The 19,356-nt window shown below is 45.7% G+C and overlaps 1 protein-coding gene and 1 long non-coding RNA gene across 4 annotated transcripts in view; one reads left to right on the plus strand and one right to left on the minus strand.

The window, feature by feature from the left end:
* Matn2 (matrilin 2) overlaps window positions 1-19,356 on the plus strand; it is a 149,609-nt gene that overhangs the window by 40,850 nt on the left and 89,403 nt on the right. For all 3 annotated transcript variants that reach the window (NM_001427155.1, XM_087556505.1, XM_087556506.1), the window contains exon 3: window positions 18,082-18,651. In NM_001427155.1, coding sequence (NP_001414084.1) covers window positions 18,082-18,651 — 570 coding nt within the window. The remainder of the gene's footprint in view (window positions 1-18,081; window positions 18,652-19,356) is intronic.
* On the minus strand, window positions 716-11,675 carry LOC148004749 (uncharacterized). The gene is made up of 4 exons (XR_015624756.1): window positions 11,366-11,675; window positions 6,518-6,646; window positions 5,342-5,437; window positions 716-2,292 (listed from the first exon to the last, which is right to left on the minus strand). It is a non-coding gene; the product is annotated as an uncharacterized LOC148004749 (long non-coding RNA).

The following is a 19,356-nucleotide window of genomic DNA, read 5'->3' on the forward strand; positions in this document are numbered from 1 at the left end:
GTATGCAGTAACCCTGGGGACACCACCTGGGGCAAGCTTAGTCTTTTCCACCTGTACCGTTTTATCATTTCGACTTCCGCTGAAGTTTTATTTAGGTTTTAAACCCTTCTAGAGGCTCACAAGCACTGAATCATTGCTTCTGGTCAGTACCCCCTCTCCCAGGACTTCTGGATTCATATGGCTCTTGCCATATTTGCTTTTGAGCAACCTACTTTGCCCTATTTTGCGGGGATGGCACTTTTTGGTTATTGATTTTGTTTGTTTGTTTGTTTGTTTTGTTTTGTTTTGTTTTGTGCTTTGAGCCAGGGTTTATCTGTATAGCCTTGGCTGTCCTGGAACTCACTCTGGACACTAGGCTGGCCTGGAATTCGCAGCGATCTGCCTGCCTCTGCCTCCCAAGTGCTGGGATCAAAGGCATGTGCTGCCACCACTGCCCAGCTGCTCTACTCTTACTTGGGATGGATTGTGTTAGCATTTTGAGAATCCAATTTATGGGCTGGAGAGGTAGCTTAGCAATTAAGAGCACTGACTATTCTCCCAGAGGTCCTGAATTCAATTCCCAGCAACCACATGGTTGCTCACATCCATCTGTAAAGGGATCTGATGCCCTTTTCTGATATGTTTGAAGACAGCTACAGTATACTCATAAAATAATGATGATGATGATATATAATAATAATAATAGTAATAATGATGATGATGATGACGATAATAATAATAGAATCCAATTTATATGACAGCCTGAGACATTTGGGTTTGCTGAGCTTTTCCACCTCATAAACATGATATTTCATATTTCTGTAAAGTCACTGAAGCCCCATGATAGCCCCACGATCTTTTCTACGTTAACTCCTTCCCAAATGCTCCTGTGGGTACCATTCTACCAGGTCCAGTGAACTGGGCATCACATATCTGGCCTCCAGGTCCTATGTGTCCCTTCTCTATCCTGATGTCTTATGCTCACTGAAGACCAAGTGATCCTAATGGCATAAGCCTGTTCGTTAGCGACCAATTTCCCATGGTTTGCACAAGTTATGGAGCCTCTGTCATAAGAAGGGATGAGTAGTTCAAAGGAATGAGAGGATTTCACTTGGCTTTTTAAAGAATTAGTCTAGCTGTGTGATCAAGGCTAGGATGTAGAGGACACAGGCAAGCTCTGCCTGGGGGGTAAATATTGCAGTCTAGGTAAGGGCTAATGGTGGAGCTGGAAAATCTCTGCAGTATAGTGGGGGAACTCAGCATCATTTTATTTTGTTCAGAGTTTTCTTTGAACATTATTAGGTTGATGAACAACACGTATCTCAGGATACAGCCTGCAGTTACAACTGGGCAACATGAATACATATAAAGTTCAACAAATTATGTTCTTGTACAGTTGTGTGTGTGTGTGTGTGTGTGTGTGTGTGTGTGTGTGTGTGTGTGTATTTGCTCTTCTGGTACAGTCATAGGAACTCCAGAGTCAGATACACTTGAGTCCTCACCCACTATTTCCTATGCGTGTGATCCTGGGCCTCTCAGAGCTTCCCATCTGAAACAGAGGCTATGTGAGGAGTACCAAGCTAGTACACTATGATGCTCTATAACCGTTACTCCATAAGTATTAGCTATCACAGCTGTGGCTAGAACCATGAATAGAAAAGAGCCAAAGAAAATTTTTACTTAATTTTTAAATGTAAAACTATAGCACACTAGAGCTGGGAAGACATAGCTTCATCCAACACCTATTTCCCAGGAAAGGAATAGAAAATGATAGAGTATATATATATGGTCAGTGTTCTCTCTCTAGGCCTAGCATGCAGCTTCCTGGCCTTTCAGGGTGTCTACCTCTTCCATTCTTTGCTACCACAGACTGTAGGGAGCGGCTAAAGATGGCGCCGACATCCGGTGGTCGTTGGTGATAAACACCTGCAATGCGCATGTGTTGGCATTTCTCCGGCAGTTATCAGACTGGAGTGATATTCATGCTAATAAGGTATTTCATGCTCCACCAATCCCCAGAGGACAAGTTTATAGCCACAGCCTGTCTTGTATATAAGGCGAGTGCCTTTGTTCCTCGGGGTCCCCCGTATCAACAATGAGGTGTTCCTACAATAAAGGCTGTTGAGAAGAATCCAACGGTGTTGCGTCTTCTTTGCTGGATGAGGTGGGTGCTTCAACAGACCTTAATGTGCTCCTAGTTGGGGATACTAAAAACAATAGCAAGTTATCACGATTCTCCCTCTGTGTGCAGTACCATCCTCAGTCCACATTCTCTCATTCAGTCCTCACGACCGCTCCACCTTACTGTCCAACCTGTGTAGAAAAGAAAACTGAAGATCACAGGGACGTGACTACTTGGCCCCGTGATAGCCCCATGATCTTTTCTAGGTTAACTCCTTCCCAAATGCTCCTGTGAGTACCGGTCTACCAGGTCCAGTAAATTGGGCATTGGGCATCATATATTCTCTCTCTCTCTCTCTCTCTCTCTCTCTCTCTCTCTCTCTCTCTCTGTGTGTGTGTGTGTGTGTGTGTGTGTTTGCTCTTCCGGTACAGTCATAGGAAGTATGGTTTGGAGACGGGGCAGACTAGGAGACAGAAGCCTCAACACAGCATGGGCTTCTTCACTGTTAAAATCAAAACATTGACTCTAGCCTTTAAAGTGCCCCTTTTAGGTTTAAAATGTTCAAGCACCAAGTGCTCGATGGCTCTGGGCTTGAAGCAAAGCCATTTCAGCTCGTTAGCCGGCTATCTCATTCGTTATAATCAGACACATGTTAATGATCAGCTACGAGAAGGGCTTTCTGTAAGACCAAAGGCACCAAAATCTGTGTGGAGTGGATTCCCAGCATGTTATTTCTGGCTTCCATGGCAACCCTAACATTGGGTGGCAATGCTGAAGGCAGCAGCTGGAGAGAGAGCATTTGCTAAAGTGCTGTGAGCAGCAAGGAAATGAATTGCTTGCCCAATAGTTTTCCTTTTGAGTAATTACTGTCCCTGTGTGTTTGGGGAGTTGAAACTGAAGCCAAGTTAATAGGAGTGGAGGAAACAAAGCATTACACCAAAGTGAAAGAGGAAAAATTTTCCAACAAGTTAGAGAACGAGTACGAACAGCCAGCTAGGAAGTCACTGTAGAGGGCTGTAGGGGTGGGTATTTACAAGTGCTAGGTGACCAGAGGAAGAAGACAGTTTCCACAAAGCCTGGGGTCGCTGAGTGTTCTCAACAGTACTGACCATGCTTGGTTGGATTATTCTGCCACAACAAATTGGAGCCTCCAAAGGAATATTTTGAGGCCAGACAAGGCATTAAGCAGAGAGATAACTATTGAGAAAGCTATGAGAGCCAGTTCAGGAAGCAGACTGTGCCAGGTACTAAGCAAAAAGAGATTTAATATAGGAGGCTGAGTGCTTACATGATAGTAGGAGGAAGAGGTTATGCAGGTCACTACACTAACACACATCACTGGACTCTGGATACTACTGTCACCATAATCCGCCAAGGGTGCTGCTGCCATTGTAATCTACCAGGGTGCTGTCGCTGTAGTGCACTGTCTTCTACAGTGTTAGCAGAGTTAGCCTTGACGTCTCAGCGCCCTTTGTGACCACGTCTCATAGTTTAGCTCGTTCTTATCTCAAACTCAAACTGCAATGGAGTCTCTGGTGATTTTAGCTTTTCCCTTTAAACTTCTGTAGTACTTGAAGACTGGGGGAGAGGTGGTATGTATGAGTTGATGTTCAGTCAGTATTGCTTTTGAAATTTGAAACTAGGTATAGGGTAATTTGAAAAGCCCTCACAGTCAACCTGAACTTTCTCCTTCAATTACCCAAGCATATGATAGACTTATTCTTGTGGCAGATATGCAACTCTTAAAATCAAAGGAATTTAAAAGAATTTCTCTGGAGTTTTGTTTTAGGCTTATCAATAGGGAGCTGAGAATTTATAACTGAGACCTTGTTGAGGACCTAAATGAAGGATCACATGGGTAGTAGCAGGTTGGGGACAGACCTGGGTTGGACCAGACATGAAGTCTGGACTGAGTGTGTGTCTGAAGGGAGTATGAACACACACACACACACACACACACACACACACACACACACACACACACACCACAACCTTTTCTATAGCTCCACTTCAGCTCTTGAGTACTGACTATATGTGTCACCTGGCTCTTTAGGAGCAAGTCTTACCACCCACTTTCAGTTCCTTGTATAGTTGGGTACTACACTCTGGTCTGGCTCTGAGCCTGTGCTCATGCTGCTCTAAAGTGTCTACTCAATCCCTGGCCTAGGCCAATCTATCATACCGTAAACTTGTGATACAATAGCCTTGTTCAGTAATCCCCCAGTCCCCAACTCTAGTGTGGACCTCTGTTCTAGGCTCTAATTTTTCATATTTTTTGTAAACCTTCCAAATATGCCTACTCTGTGAGATATCTTGGTGAGACCATTATATGGTGTCTTCAGAACCTGGTACAAAAGTGTCTGTGTTTGTAGAGTTGAAAGTGTCTCTCTTGCTGGTCCAGAGACGCCGCATTCAGAGGTACGTTCCCTGGCATATAACTCATCTTTACTCGGGAAAAGACACCAGGACCCCATGCCATGAGGCTGAACATAGGCTTCCTTTTCCTCCTGACTCTAAGAGCTTAGCTGTCCTGCATTGCTGTTCACAGGTCTCTCTGCCCTGCTCTTGGCTTCTATTTGTTGAACTCTTATAAAGCAGATGAGGCCACTGCTCAAGTTCTTAAGTATAAGTGCCCCTGTGGGTCAGTGCCATTTGTTTTAGACAACTGGTTATGCTATATGATGCTCTCTCTATAGAGAGCAGAAGTCACATAGCTGTTCCCCAGGAAGTGCTTTGCATACAGTTTCACATTGGAAAATGTGTGTTTGTGTGTACAGGCACACTCAAGCACACAGGCCACGGGCACCCGCATGCGCACGCTCAGATCTGTAGACCCTAATGGAAGATAGTGCTATTTCTCAATTTGAGAAATAAAAAAAAATGCCCATAGTGTTTGATAATAATACTAAGACTTTTTTTCTTCTTTTTAAAATTCTGTCAGCTCCTATTTTTTTAAGGATCTAAAGCCACTGAGTATGTATGTGTTTGTTCATACTCTCTCAATTTCAGGAAAGTTTGTGCAGCAAACTCTGAGCGGACCTGTTGAGCATTTCTTAGTGAGGTTGGAGCAAACTGCTTTACCTTGCAAGGAAATTTCAATTCATCGGAAATTTTTTTCTTCAGGGCTAAACTGGGGCAGCATTTTCCTTGGCTCCCTTGTAAAGAAACCCATCCAGGGTTCTGGAAGCCACAGTTGTTGAAGTTCATATGATGTCTCCTTTCAGCTCCTGTAATACTTACCAGAAGAGACTGGTGTGATGTGGCACTTTTTTTTTTCCTTTCCCTTTTTCTGGCTCCTTGGTGCATGTTCCCTAAGGGCCTTAGAGAGCTGTGTTCCTGAAGGAATTTATGACAGTCAGTCAAAGGGAACAACTGACATTTGAGCTGGTGTCAACTGGGATCTCTCAGGGGGCCCCTGGCCTGTGACTCTATTTATTGAGCAGTATTGCTATGCAAAGGTGACCACTCATTAAAATCTTTGTAAAGTAACAAAAAGAAACAAGTATATTTTTGCAAGGACTCCGCCTGTGTATGTCTCCAGGTTGTGAAGGATTTGTCCATTGGGGTTTCTCCCAGTACATTTGTCTTTTTATACATTTCTTTCTGGGTTCAAGTGCACACAGAGCAAACCCGGCAATCCCAATGCTTCAGCTTCTGCCTTTGAGCTTGGGTTCCTTCAGTATGGATTACAAAGAACATACAGGTTGGTATTCAGATAGTGTTTGGATATTCCTGAGAGAAGCCATGACCCAAATGAGTTCAACGGTATCAGCTGGTTTTTACCCAGCAAAATGTTCTGCACAGAGAGAAGCAAACCTGAATGTCTGGCAGGAAGGGGAGCCAAGTTATTGTATTTTCCCTCTCTTCAGTCATGTCCCCCCCCTTTTTTAACCAGGCATTCTACTTGGGCTGTGGAGGGATGGCCATGAGTGTTGCCTCGTCTTAACGTATAATGCAACTTTTATTCTCAGTGGTGGGCCAGGACTAGAGATTGTGTGTGCTTGTATTTGCACTGGGTTCATGAAATTCTCTCTGAGTCTTTCAGTCAGATCTCTGGGGACTGTGATCGGGGTAGGATCTTCTAGTAAAGCACACACGATGCATCTTGGAGGTAGCTCATCTCACTCCGCCTTGCTCTACGGTCACTGGTATGCTTCCTTGCATCCGTGAGCACCTCAAGTCTCCTTAGGCTGAGATAAGTGCACGCAAAACTACCTGTCACATCTTAGAATGCCAACGTCCCCACAGCAATAGGCACTCTCTCTCTCGCCTATGATGCCTTCAGTTCACTCAGATGTACACATCTGAGCTAGGCTGTCACACAATGAGGATGAATGCGGTCTGATTTGTGGGGCTTCTGCAGCAGCAAACGTCATGTTTATGGGGTGCTACTACACAGCATGTGTCCCTACTTACCCTGGGATGCACAGCAGGTAAATCTTGTGATGTTGGTCGTATTTTATCATCTCCTCCCAGTCTTGGGTACCAGTTAGCGTGCGATCTGTCGACTAGGAGTGTAAGGGACCTTGTCTGTGGAGCATTTTTCTGTTGAAAGGAAACTACATGCCAGGTTACCTACTGCAGTGCAACAGCGGTTGGACATGCAAAGGGTAGAGTCAGGCTTATGGGTTTTCAATGCCTTTCCACCATTTCCCATCAGCCCCATGTCCACGACTTGCTAAAGAACCTCTAAGTCTCATCTGCCCTCTCTTCCTTCTCACATTCCTTTCTGTGTAATAGTGGGCCTGCCTTTGTTACTGTCTGAATCTAACTGGAAACTATGACATAGCTGTCACATACATGATTCAGCAATGGAACAATATTTGCACCAGGAGACATGAGGGAATCCAGGATATAGTGTCACTGTATTTCTAAGACCGCTCCCGGTAATGGAGACACAGGCATGGAATGCTCTGCTGTTATCCTCTCTTCTAGACTCTTGGCAGACGGCCCCTCATGACCACATGTCTCTAGAGGCAGAGTGCTCAGGCTTGTGTCCAAGAACCAACCACCTGGAAGGAGTGCTGTTCCTTGCCTGCAAAGGATCTGACTCATTAACTGTAGGACTCAGCATTTTGAATATATTTGCCAAGTGTTTCTGACATCACCAGACCACTAGAAATTCTGTCATGGCTGTCCCTCATTGAACCTCCAGATCAGCTTTTCCATCCATCCAAGCCCATGGAGGGATACCTACATCTTTTTTTTTTTGCTTCCTTTTCACTCCTTATACCTACATGTACACAACAAAGGAGATAAGCAAAGATTCAGATACGAGCATCCAGCTACATACGTGGTGGCACTTTGCTGAGTCCCAGGATTCATAGAAGATGGTGCATGTGGCTAAATAGCTTCATACATGAAACATGGAGAGAGGAGTTTAGTTAGAGGTAAACATGGGATACGAGAGAGGTCATTTAGGTCAATGGAGATCCACTAGGAGAGGTATTCAAAACAAGAGACCCCATGACTTAGGGCATCAATAGCAGAGTGGAATAGTGTGGAGAAAGCCTCCTGCAAATGTCAGTGACCTTGTTGTCAGTGACCTTGGGATGGTACAACCATAATGACCTTATTGTTTGTGACCTTGGGATGGTGGCTTTAGGAACCATTCCCTGAGGTTTCATTGTCCTGGGCACTTCATAGCTGTCAGACCAACTGTTGTGACTCAGATCAAAATGTCTCCAGATATTCATGGGAAGTTCTGATATGAAGAGAAGTTCCTTGAGTTAGGAGAGGCCAGGAGGGCCATTGTCGGGATTGTTAATATACTAATATTAGGAGGGGTCTAATGATGTCCTGGCACACTGATGTTCTTCCACAAACCCCTGGTTGGGAGATCTTGATGTGTGGTGTTGATGGGAATCCTATAATTAAAATTTGAGTTTTAAGCCAAGGAGCTGGGGCTGGGAATAGAGGCTGTGGTGTAGATTTACCTGCTATTCTGGTCCTGATTTTAATCTGTAACCAGCTGTCAATCTGGAAGTCCCTCTCATTGGGGTTCATAAATTGATATTTGAACCCCATGTAAAGTGTGCAACACTAACTTCTCTTAGGTTTCATCATTTAGTTTTGACTCATTATTCTAGAAATACCTCATGACCTCAACTCCGTTTCTTCATTAATTCATGATTCCTCCCAACAGTGTGCCTAGAGAGACCACAAGAGCTGTTTTTTCCCCTGACTTTGGAGAATACTTGGAAAGTATTATAGAGAACGAAAGACTCTGTCAATGAGTCCAAGAGATGTCCTGGCCCCAGTAAGCAGTGGAGGGTGTTGTGCTGTCCTGAGACACGAGGTCGGGGTTCATGCTCTTCCCAGCAGTATGCTTGGAAGATGTGAATGGAAGTGACGGGGTCAGAGAAAGCTATTGCTCAGCAGCCTCGCACAGTGTCTAATGTGAGGTAATGAAGCAGCTGGCTTTTGACTAACAAGGGAGTTGGAGAAACAAGAGTTGATTACAGGTCTCCAGGCCTGGCCAGGGTCCAGACACTCTATTAAAGCGCCTAAATATGTGGGAATTACAGGTCAAGTGACACTAGGGACAAGAGCCAAAGATGAGTCAAATTATTTCTGAAATATCCCTTTGACCATCTGTAAGCCCTGCAAGTCAATCACAGTCTTCAGGTGCACAGGGACGGAATCGTGCATGTCATGTGCTTGTAACATGGGCCAGGAGTATCCCAGCATTGCTTGCGTGATGGTCTTTGCTCAAGGCACTCTCCACCCCCACTGCCCACCTCTCCTGTAGAAAATCTTTTGAGGTCTCCTTTCTCTCTGTTTTTCTATAATGTTCTAGTCACAGTTTAAATCCTGTCCAAGTCCCTGTGGTTAACCTTAGAAACAAGAGCAGTTGTAGCTGTTAGTTCACCATCACTGTCTCCAGCATTGCTCTTGCCATGACGTTGACAAGCTCGGCATTCTCACATTATCCTGAGCTCAGCTATTAGCTTCTTATCTCCACCCTGTGCTTATAGTAACTGCACGCCCAGCCTCACACCTGCACTTTGATAATGCTGAGGTCTTAGCTGGACTTTGTGTCCATTGATCTTACCGTCTCCTCCGCCCTTCACTTTCCCAGTTGCTTGCCCTCCCAGATTTATTGTTGTCAACCTTTGTCTCCTCCTGATCTACCCGATAACCCTGTTACATCCAGCTTTTGTCCAGGTCGGAGTAGCTGCAACGGAACACCCTAAAGTGTTCTCTGGTCTCACATATTGTGATTCTCTTTCTTCCTGTCAGCCTTTGGGCTGTTTAAGATCACTCTCTAGTTCTTAATGAAGCCAGAGCTCCAGAAACCATTCTCTTCTTCTTTTTTTTTCTCCACTTGTATCATTAAAATCTTCAGTTCTCTCAGTGCCTACAAACCATCTGCCTGTGGAGCTTTGCTCAGGAGTGATATGAAGCCTCTGGTCTCTGCTATCCATTCTCTTGGCATTTGTCTCTTGTCCTGACTACATTCCTCCTGGTCCCTACAAGACCAGCTGGTCAGTGCAAGACCAGCAGTCTCTCTCTCTGTCTCAGTATCTCCTCCTTCAGTCTCCTTAGTTCTCACACCTGCTGAACCCTCATCAAGCCTTGTCAAGAGAGTGTGGATATGAGTTAACTGGCAGCCTAAAGTCCTAGGCTCCTACTGTGATGAAGGCCAGGGTTTGTTTTTATCATTTGGTTAAGTTAAATAAGTATTTAGCAAGGGGAAAGCCCTTGATGAGGTGCAGGCAAGTTTGAGTCATGTTGCTTGGCCTACATTCCAGAAAAGGAAAGAACTGACCCCAAGAGCAGCAGATGCAGTCCTGGTGGACCCAGGATTCTGGGAATGAAGGTGAAGAGGATGGGGAGAGCACAGCGTGGTGGTTAGAGTGTGAGCCTTGGTTCCTGTCACTGGCACAGTCAGGTGGAGGGCTCAACCCAGTGTCTCTGCTTCCTAGACAGGAAGGAGACTGGACGCAGGTTGGACTCTCTAGAGCCATGTCCTCATCTGTAATGTGGAAACAGAAACTACCCAGTTCCTAAGGTGACTAGGGAATAAACAGGCCGGCATATGGAAAACATTCCAAGCAAGGTTGGGCAGCTCAATGTGATCTACAACTTACTGCAATGTTCTCTTTGAATCTTACAAGTTTTTTGAGGTTTTCTTGTCCCATTTTACAGAAGAAAAGACTGATGATTGGGCTGGGGAGAAGGTCCCATCACTAGAAACTTAAAACGAGCAAACAAATAAAAAACAGTCACAGTGTGATGCACTTTTAATCTAGTGCTGGGATAACAGAGGTAGTAGATCCCCAGGGCTTACTGGCTGACAAGTCCAGCTTAATCTGTGAGAGAGATCCCACCCCAAAACAAAGCACAAATCAACGTGAAGGGAGACAGTGCTGAGGAGTCACAGCCAAGGTTGTCCAACATCAAAGCATGGGCATGTACGTGCACACTTATACACACAGACACACACGCGCACACACACACACACAGACACACACACAGACACACACAGAGACACATGCATGCACACACATTCACATATACACAGAGAGACACATGCACACACAGAGAGACACATGCACACATGCATGCACACACACAGACACATGCACACACACAGATACACACACAGACACATGCATGCACACACATTCACATACACACAGGGAGACACATGCACACACACACACAGACACATGCATGCACACACACAGACACATGCACACACACAGATACATGCATACACACAGATACATGCACACACATTCACATACACACAGAGAGACACATGCACACACACAGAGACACATGCATGCACACACACAGACACATGCACACACACACAGACACATGCATGCATACACATTCACATACACACAGAGAGACAAATGCACACACACACACAGACACATGCATGCACACACACACAGACACACACATGCACACACACAGAGACACATGCACACACACAGACACACACAGACACTTGCATGCACACACACACAGACACATGCATGCACACACACAGACACACACATGCACACACACACACACACACACACAGGTTCACAAGAGACTGAGGGTCAAAGAACTTACAGAGAAGCTGAGGACTATTTAGGCAGAAACTGACTGAAGTTGGACTTGTACTGAGATCATAAGACTTTTTTGCTATTTCCCTGAGAATCCCCGAGTCCCTTTCAGATGAAATTACTTTACCCTCATTATCACATCCTTCCCCATTCCAAAATGCCCTGACTTCCCCAGGGGATGGCACCAAATACTTACCATACTGCCACATACGTGTAGCCGACCTGAGCCAGTGCCAGCAGTGACAAATCTTCAGCTCAAGGAGAGGAAATAGTTGTGAGATTGCACACTGTCACCCAGCAGGGCAGAATGTTCTTAAAACTCTCTGGCGCAGATTCTCCTTCTCTGGAAGGGCAAAAGACTATTTCCTCTTAGCCAGAACCTTGAGTCCAGATGACAAGATTGGGAGTGCAGTCGACAGAGTCCAGATTACCGCTTACTGGCGAGAGGGATGACATTTTATTATGTGCTCACAAATCCTCATCCAAGTGTGGCTGAAAGCCCTGTCCTGGGGGGCCAAGAGGAAGATCATTGAATGTTCTTTCCCCAGGCTGAGGAGCAGTGGCACCCTTTCTCAGAACCAGTGACTAACATGAGGGGATCACTCAGAGGAAAGTCAGTTTTTCTGGAAACTTCTTTCAACTTCTGGAGAAGCTACAGGTTTTTCACAGAAAGTATTTCAGTGTTCTCAAGAATTTCAAAGCTCGGGGTTGGGGATTTAGCTCAGTGGTAGAGCGCTTGCCTAGGAAGCGCAAGGCCCTGGGTTCGGTCCCCAGCTCCGGAAAAAAAAAAAAAAGAACAAAAAAAAAAGAATTTCAAAGCTCATATTGCTGTGTTATCTGCCTTGAGGTTGTGTTAAGAGGACCTTGAAATGATAAGAAACTACTGTGTCACCACCACAGCCTGACTATTGTAAGCCTCAAGACCTTGCATCTGGAGGGCCATTTTTGTAAGCCTCACCTTGCTGTTCTGTAAAGTGGGTGACTTACCTCTACATGGGGCCCTTTGGCTTACATTTCATTAGTCTGGAGACCAGGAACTGAGAGTTCAACCCTGATGATGCTGTGTATAAGTGTAGGAACTAAAGTTATGCCACACCAACAGGAGGTGCCCATGAGCTCTCTGGCTTTAAGATTCTTGTTGCTTTCTTCAACTGATTGCCCTGACTCAGTTTCTTCCCCTGAAGCCTTATTTAACCACCTGAAATTTCACTTAATTCTACAGATGTTGATGTGGTGGAATACTCACTGTATTTCTATAACATACACGTTCACAAAGACATATGCATGCACACACATATGCATGCATGCCTACACACATATATGTGCACACACGTGCACACATGCACATGAACATTATGTACACACATGCATATGTACACACACAGACACATGCATGCACACACATACACTTCAGAGTCCCACCTGGTGGAACTTCCAGTGAGACAGTGAAGTCAGGATATACCAAAATTCTTTTTCTTTCCAGAGATTTACTTTCTAGCATTCTCAGATCGTGGTCCCTTGACCAGGAACCGCAACATCACCATTCAACTTGCGAGAAAGGCAAGTTTTCCTATGCCTCTCCAAACTCAGAGTCCAGCAGCTCTAGGCATGCAGCTCACTGCTTTGACCTTTGACACATGCTGCAGGGTATCAGGGTGCGTGCTCAGGCTTGAGAACCACTGGACTAGCCTTCTAGGGGCATGCTGAGCTGGTCTGAGTTTTTTTTTAAATTTATTTAATACTTAATAATAATTCTTTGGTTTCCGGGCAAACATCCCCCTCCCCCCTCCCCTTCCTTATGGGTGTTCCCCTCCCAACCCTCCCCCCATTGCCGCCCTCCCCCCAACAATCTAGTTCACTGGGGGTTCAGTCTTAGCAGGACCCAGGGCTTCCCCTTCCACTGGTGCTCTTACTAGGATATTCATTGCTACCTATGAAGTCAGAGTCCAGGGTCAGTCCATGTATAGTCTTTAGGTAGTGGCTTAGTCCCTGGAAGCTCTGGTTGCTTGGCATTGTTGTACATATGGGGTCTCGAGCCCCTTCAAGCTCTTCCAGTTCTTTCTCTGATTCCTTCAACGGGGGTCCTATTCTCAGTTCAGTGGTTTGCTGCTGGCATTCGCCTCTGTATTTACTGTATTCTGGCTGTGTCTCTCAGGAGCGATCTACATCCGGCTCCTGTCGGTCTGCACTTCTTTGCTTCATCCATCTTGTCTAATTGGGTGGCTGTATATGTATGGGCCACATGTTGGGCAGGCTCTGAATGGGTGTTCCTTCAGTCTCTGTTTTAATCTTTGCCTCTCTCTTCCCTGCCAAGGGTATTCTTGTTCCCCTTTTAGAGAAGGAGTGAAGCATTCACATTTTGATCATCCGTCTTGAGTTTCATTTGTTCTAGGCATCTAGGGTAATTCAAGCATTTGGGCTAATAGCCACTTATCAGTGAGTGCATACCAGGTATGTCTTTCTGTGATTGGGTTAGCTCACTCAGGATGATATTTTCCAGTTCCAACCATTTGCCTACGAATTTCATAAAGCCGTTGTTTTTGATAGCTGAGTAATATTCCATTGTGTAGATGTACCACATTTTCTGTATCCATTCCTCTGTTGAAGGGCATCTGGGTTCTTTCCAGCTTCTGGCTATTATAAATAAGGCTGCGATGAACATAGTGGAGCACGTGTCTCTTTTATATGTTGGGGCATCTTTTGGGTATATGCCCAAGAGAGGTATAGCTGGATCCTCAGGCAGTTCAATGTCCAATTTTCTGAGGAACCTCCAGACTGATTTCCAGAATGGTTGTACCAGTTTGCAATCCCACCAACAATGGAGGAGTGTTCCTCTTTCTCCGCATCCTCGCCAGCATCTGCTGTCACCTGAGTTTTTGATCTTTGGTCTGAGTTCTTAAGGGTAAACTGATACAACTCGATTTCAGCTCAGAGCTGCAACTCTCATGGAACTTCTTAATCACATTTTTGAACCATTGTGATGTTTTTGTTGTGTCCCGAGCATTGTGGGAACTATCCATTTGTTTTGATGGGAATTAATTCTGTTTACCACACAACTCCACATGGACCTTCCTGGGTTTTCTTCAAATTGAGGTGCTCAGAAGGATGTTGATGCCACCGGTAAGACTCACAATAAAAATCTTAGTTTGAGCAAAAGCCCTCACTACCAAAGGTCTCTAGGGGAGGAGAACTTTCAGTGATTTAGTCCTTTGTGGGTCTCCTTCCTTTGAATCGTTAAAATCCTTATCTGTGGTGAGGTCAATTTGATTCCCTGATTTCCTCAGCAGGGAGAGACCATTGAACCATTATCCCAGAAGTAAGTTCAGACTTAGTTATTACTTAGAAGGGGTAGGCAGGTGTGGCTTCTGGAGGGGAACTGACAGTGTCTAGCTCCAGCCTAGGGCCAATGCTAGATCATGCCCCCTGGACGCCTTTGGGGCTCAGGGCTCACCTGGTTTTTATTTCCCCTGCCTTTTTTGGGTGTGTGTATGCAGGTGTCTTATCTAGTGCCAATTGAGCAGCTATGAACTCTAGTCCTGCTCTTGCCCATCCTTGAGCTGAGTGTGAGAGCTAAGGAAGAGGAAAGACCTTAGGAGAGGAGGGTAGGCAGAGGAGAGTCTAAATGCTTGCTTATGTGCTTCTGTGGGGCTGTCAGCCCCTTGCTCATAGCTGCCCCGAGTGCTGGGAATTAGTGTTATCTCTGTGTGTTTTCTCTTTTCCTGAGTTATGAAAGACTCATAAATGCTTCAGCACCTCCATTTTATCATCTATGCAATGGGCACAACCCTAGCACTTTTCTCAGTAGCTTGTTCTGAGAATGAACTTAGGCACCTATGATGAAATCACTTTGAAAAGGAGATTTTAGAACATCTTGTGAATGTGGGAGGCTCTGTCTTGAGAAACTCTCCTTATATGTACCTAGATCCCAGTACTGGATTTGGGTGTTATATGGGAATATGTTATATGTGGCTTCCTGCCAGGCTACTGGTACTGGGGGTACCCTCTCTTCTCTGACATGGGCTTGTCTGGCTGCAGTGGAGAGATGTGTAGAGGCTGTGCATGACAATTCACCCCCTGGCAAGGTGGCCTGGGCAGGATGGCTTCCCAGACCTTTCCCATGTCCCATCCTAATGACTGGCTTCACTGCCTCATCTTTGGCCTTCTGTCTCATTCTTGCAGCTGTGGTGGATGGGATTTAGGGAAAGGACTTGGGGTCTTTTTTCTAATCCCTTTCAAATCCTTCTTGAGTTGCAAAGTCCAGGGAGGGCGTAGAGAAGAGGCAAGGGAAGGTTTACTCTGCTTAAAGGCAGTGTATTGGGGTGCTTTCTTCTGAGCTAAGGAAATAGGTGCAACTAGGTGATTTTATTAAGAAAGTCTGGGGCTGAGAGATGGCTCAATTGGGGAAAAGCTTGCTGCAAATGCATAAGAAGCTGTTTGGACTCCCAGTGTCCACATGAAAAGCTGGGCTGTACATGTCTAAATCCCTACCATGGGCAGCAAGGGAGAAAGGTGGAGTTGACTGGTTAGCCAGTCTATGCGATTGGCTGAGGGAGAGACCTGCCGCAGAAGGTAGAGAGCAAGAGAGAAAGGCCTAGACCTCCAGTCTCCACTCCCACACACCTACACAAACCCAAACACATGAACACACATAAAATACATAGAGTGGGTGTGTCAGTCTGGAAGGCCATACGTGGTAATGACGTTTTGCTTTTAGGTACTCAAGGAAGCATAAGGCATTGTGTGATCAAGAAGTGCATGTATAGATTGTGTCTCTTCTGGCCTCTGTCTCTCTTCTTAAAATGTCATCAGATCTCAGCAACAGAGGCTCTGCTCCGTTCAGTCCTGATTCCTGGTAAGGGCCCAACCTCTGGATACCATAGCTACATTAAGCTTCTATTCTCCTCAAGCTTCACAAAGGGATTGAACCTGGCCACGCGGCCCTCTGAGGCTCTCGAGCCCCATCCAAACAGGTGTCAGTTTCACCTCTGAAATTCCTCACACAGGGGAATTTCTGGAACTTCTGTAAGACGCAAGCTCAGCGGACTTTCTTTTCTACGCTGAGGATTTAACTCAGGGTATCATGCATTCTAGGCACATGTTCTACCCCTGAGCTGCATACATCTGCAAACTCTGCTTCAGCTGATTGCAATCATGCGCCTTCCCTACAAGAGACGTTATGTAACATGGTGCTGAGACATCATGGCATCTGTGACCTGTGTACAGATTCCCGAGTATGACTTGAAAAGTTTCTATGGTTGGCTTCAGAATATTCTCAGCTAATTCTGCCCAGTAGTTCCTAGCGTTCTCTGTGTTCTAGACGCCCTTCCTTAGTTCTCCACCACGTTTATCCTGCTCAGGACTTTGTTCACGAACACATTTCCACATATTCTTTCAAGCCAAATGTTCGGTATTCATAAGGCAGCTCACGATGATCTCTATGACCTCAGCCCCCAGTGCACTCTCCCTTACTCTTCCTTCCTCCTTCCCTCCTTCCCTCCTCCCCTCCCTCCGCCTCCCCCTCCCTCTTTGAAAAAAAGTTTTATTTATTTTTATTCTATGTGAGTTTTGACTGCGTGGGTGTCTGTGAATCTTGTGCATGCATTGGTTTTTGGAGCCAAAAGGAAACTTTGTGTGCAGTCTAGGATCATGATTATCTAGCACACACACACACACACATGCCTGAGAACTTGCCTGGATAAGAATAAAACTGAACTTTGGAGGTTCGAAAGGTGTCCCTGGGTCTCAGGGTTTTCCACAAGAGGCAATTTGGTTAGATCCTTACCTCTTATCATTGTTTTTGCTCAGGTTGGCAAAAACCTACACATACCTGGGAAGAGAGAACCCCAACTGAAAAGTCGTCTCCATCTGACTGGTCTGTGGCCACGTCTATGGAGACATTTTCGAATGCTGGTGCTGTAAAAGGACCCAGCCCACTGTGGGAGTCCCTGGGCAATACAGCCCAAGCTGTATAAGGAAAGTAGCCGAGAAAGGCTGGAGAGGCAAGCCAGTAGATCGTGTTTCTCCAGTCTGCCTTGACTTTTCTTGCTGTTGAACTATAACCTATAAGCCAATAAACCTTTTCTTCTCCATTGAAAGAAAAAGTATTAGCTCAGGACCCCAAGACCAAGCTCTCAAGACAAAGGAGATTTTTTTTTTGCCCCAGAGGAACAGAGGGCAGGGATAAGAGACAAAGACCAGAGATAGAGGATGAGAGAGAAAGAGAGGGAGAGGGGAGAAAGAGGGCAAGGGAGAAGGGGAAGGGACAAAGGACTGCTTCTGGATAGAGAAGAGACAGATGACAGACTTAGGAAAATGTAGTTTTCCCCTGCAAGGAGAAACCCCCACGTTAGGATGAGGTATTTGATTTTAGTTGAGCATGGTAATTAGGTAGCCAACGAAGGTTTTTGACTGCTGAACTTCGATACTTTGGTAGCTGGACCTTAGTAGTCAGCCTCAGGAGGAGGACCAGGTAAAGGGCTAAACCTTGGGAGCTAGCTTTAGGAGTGCACTCTAACAGAGGGAAGGGGAAGAAGGGCGACGCCTTCCAGCACCCTGCTGGTCATGCTAGATCGCCATCCTTGTCACACTGGCCTCACTTACCACACTTGCCACTCTCCTCATTCATGAGGTAGCCAGAGTTGTCCCTTTACCCATGTTACTTTGGAGTCAGTTTTTTGTTTTGGTTTTGGTTTGGATTTTCGAACCAGGGTTTCTTCGTGTAGCCTTGGCAAGTCCTGGAACTAGCTCAGGAGACCAAAGTGGCCTTGAACTCACAGAGATCTGCCTGTCTCTGCTGGTATTAAAGTTATCAACCACCACGACTTGGCCCGAGCCAGTATTTTATTACAGCAACAGAAGAGCAGATATGAGAACCCCTCCCTCTGATACTTGTGACCTCTGCTTTTTCCCCAGAGAGTTCCTGTGAGAATAAGCGGGCAGATCTGGTGTTCATCATTGACAGCTCCCGAAGTGTCAACACCCATGACTATGCAAAGGTCAAGGAGTTCATTCTGGATATCCTGCAGTTCTTGGATATTGGTCCTGACATTACCCGAGTAGGTCTGCTCCAATATGGCAGCACAGTCAAGAATGAGTTCTCCCTGAAGACCTTTAAGAGGAAGTCTGATGTCGAGAGGGCTGTCAAGAGAATGAGGCATCTATCCACAGGCACCATGACAGGGCTGGCCATCCAATATGCCCTTAACATTGCCTTCTCAGAAGCAGAGGGGGCCCGGCCCTTGCGGGAGAATGTGCCACGGGTCATAATGATTGTGACTGATGGGAGGCCTCAGGACTCAGTAGCTGAGGTGGCTTCCAAGGCCCGGAACACAGGCATCCTGATATTTGCCATCGGTGTGGGTCAAGTGGACCTGAATACGCTAAAGGCTATCGGGAGTGAGCCCCACAAGGACCATGTCTTCCTGGTGGCCAATTTCAGCCAGATTGAGTCCTTGACCTCGGTGTTCCAGAACAAATTGTGCAGTAAGTACGGTGCCTCTGTGGTTCATTTGTCTTCAAGGCCTTCATTCTGTGCTTAGGTCCATGGGCAAAGAGAGATGCACCGTTCTTTGGAGGATTACACATATATATATATATTAAGCACATAATCACACAAGTACAAAAGTAGCCTTAATCGTTAATAGTGTAATGGAGGAAGAATTCAGGTCTAATCTAGACCATGGTGTTTATAAAGACCTTCCAAAAGAAAAGAGTGTGTGTGTGTGTGTGTGTGTGTGTGTGTGTGTGTGTGTGTGTGTGTGCATGCGCACGCCACAGCTTCTATATGGAAGTTGGTTGGAGGACTATTTGCTGGAATTGGTTCTCTCTACCATATGGGTCATAGACTCTGATCAGCAGGCTTGGTGGCAGGTCCCTTTACTTGCCAGCTCCAAAGGGCATTGAAATGCAAAGAGCAGAGTGGGTAAGGACAGGATATAGGTTTCCTCCGACATGTTCAGCTGACATGTTGGCATTCCCAAAATCAGAACTTTCAAGTTGGAGTGGGAACAGGAGCAGGAGGTGGAAATCGTAGTATCTTCCCCGCGTGTGGGGGAGACCAGGGCATTTCTGCTACATGATAGTGTGAGCAGTGGATGCTTGTTAACTGACAAAGAGACAGTACATAGCAAGGACTGAAAGGGCTTTAAAGGCCAATTCTCAGAACATGACAAACTTCAAACCTTGTTA

This window comes from Rattus norvegicus, chromosome 7, assembly GCF_021556685.1.
Source record: "Rattus norvegicus strain SHRSP/BbbUtx chromosome 7, alternate assembly SHRSP_T2T, whole genome shotgun sequence".
NCBI lineage: Eukaryota > Metazoa > Chordata > Mammalia > Rodentia > Muridae > Rattus > Rattus norvegicus.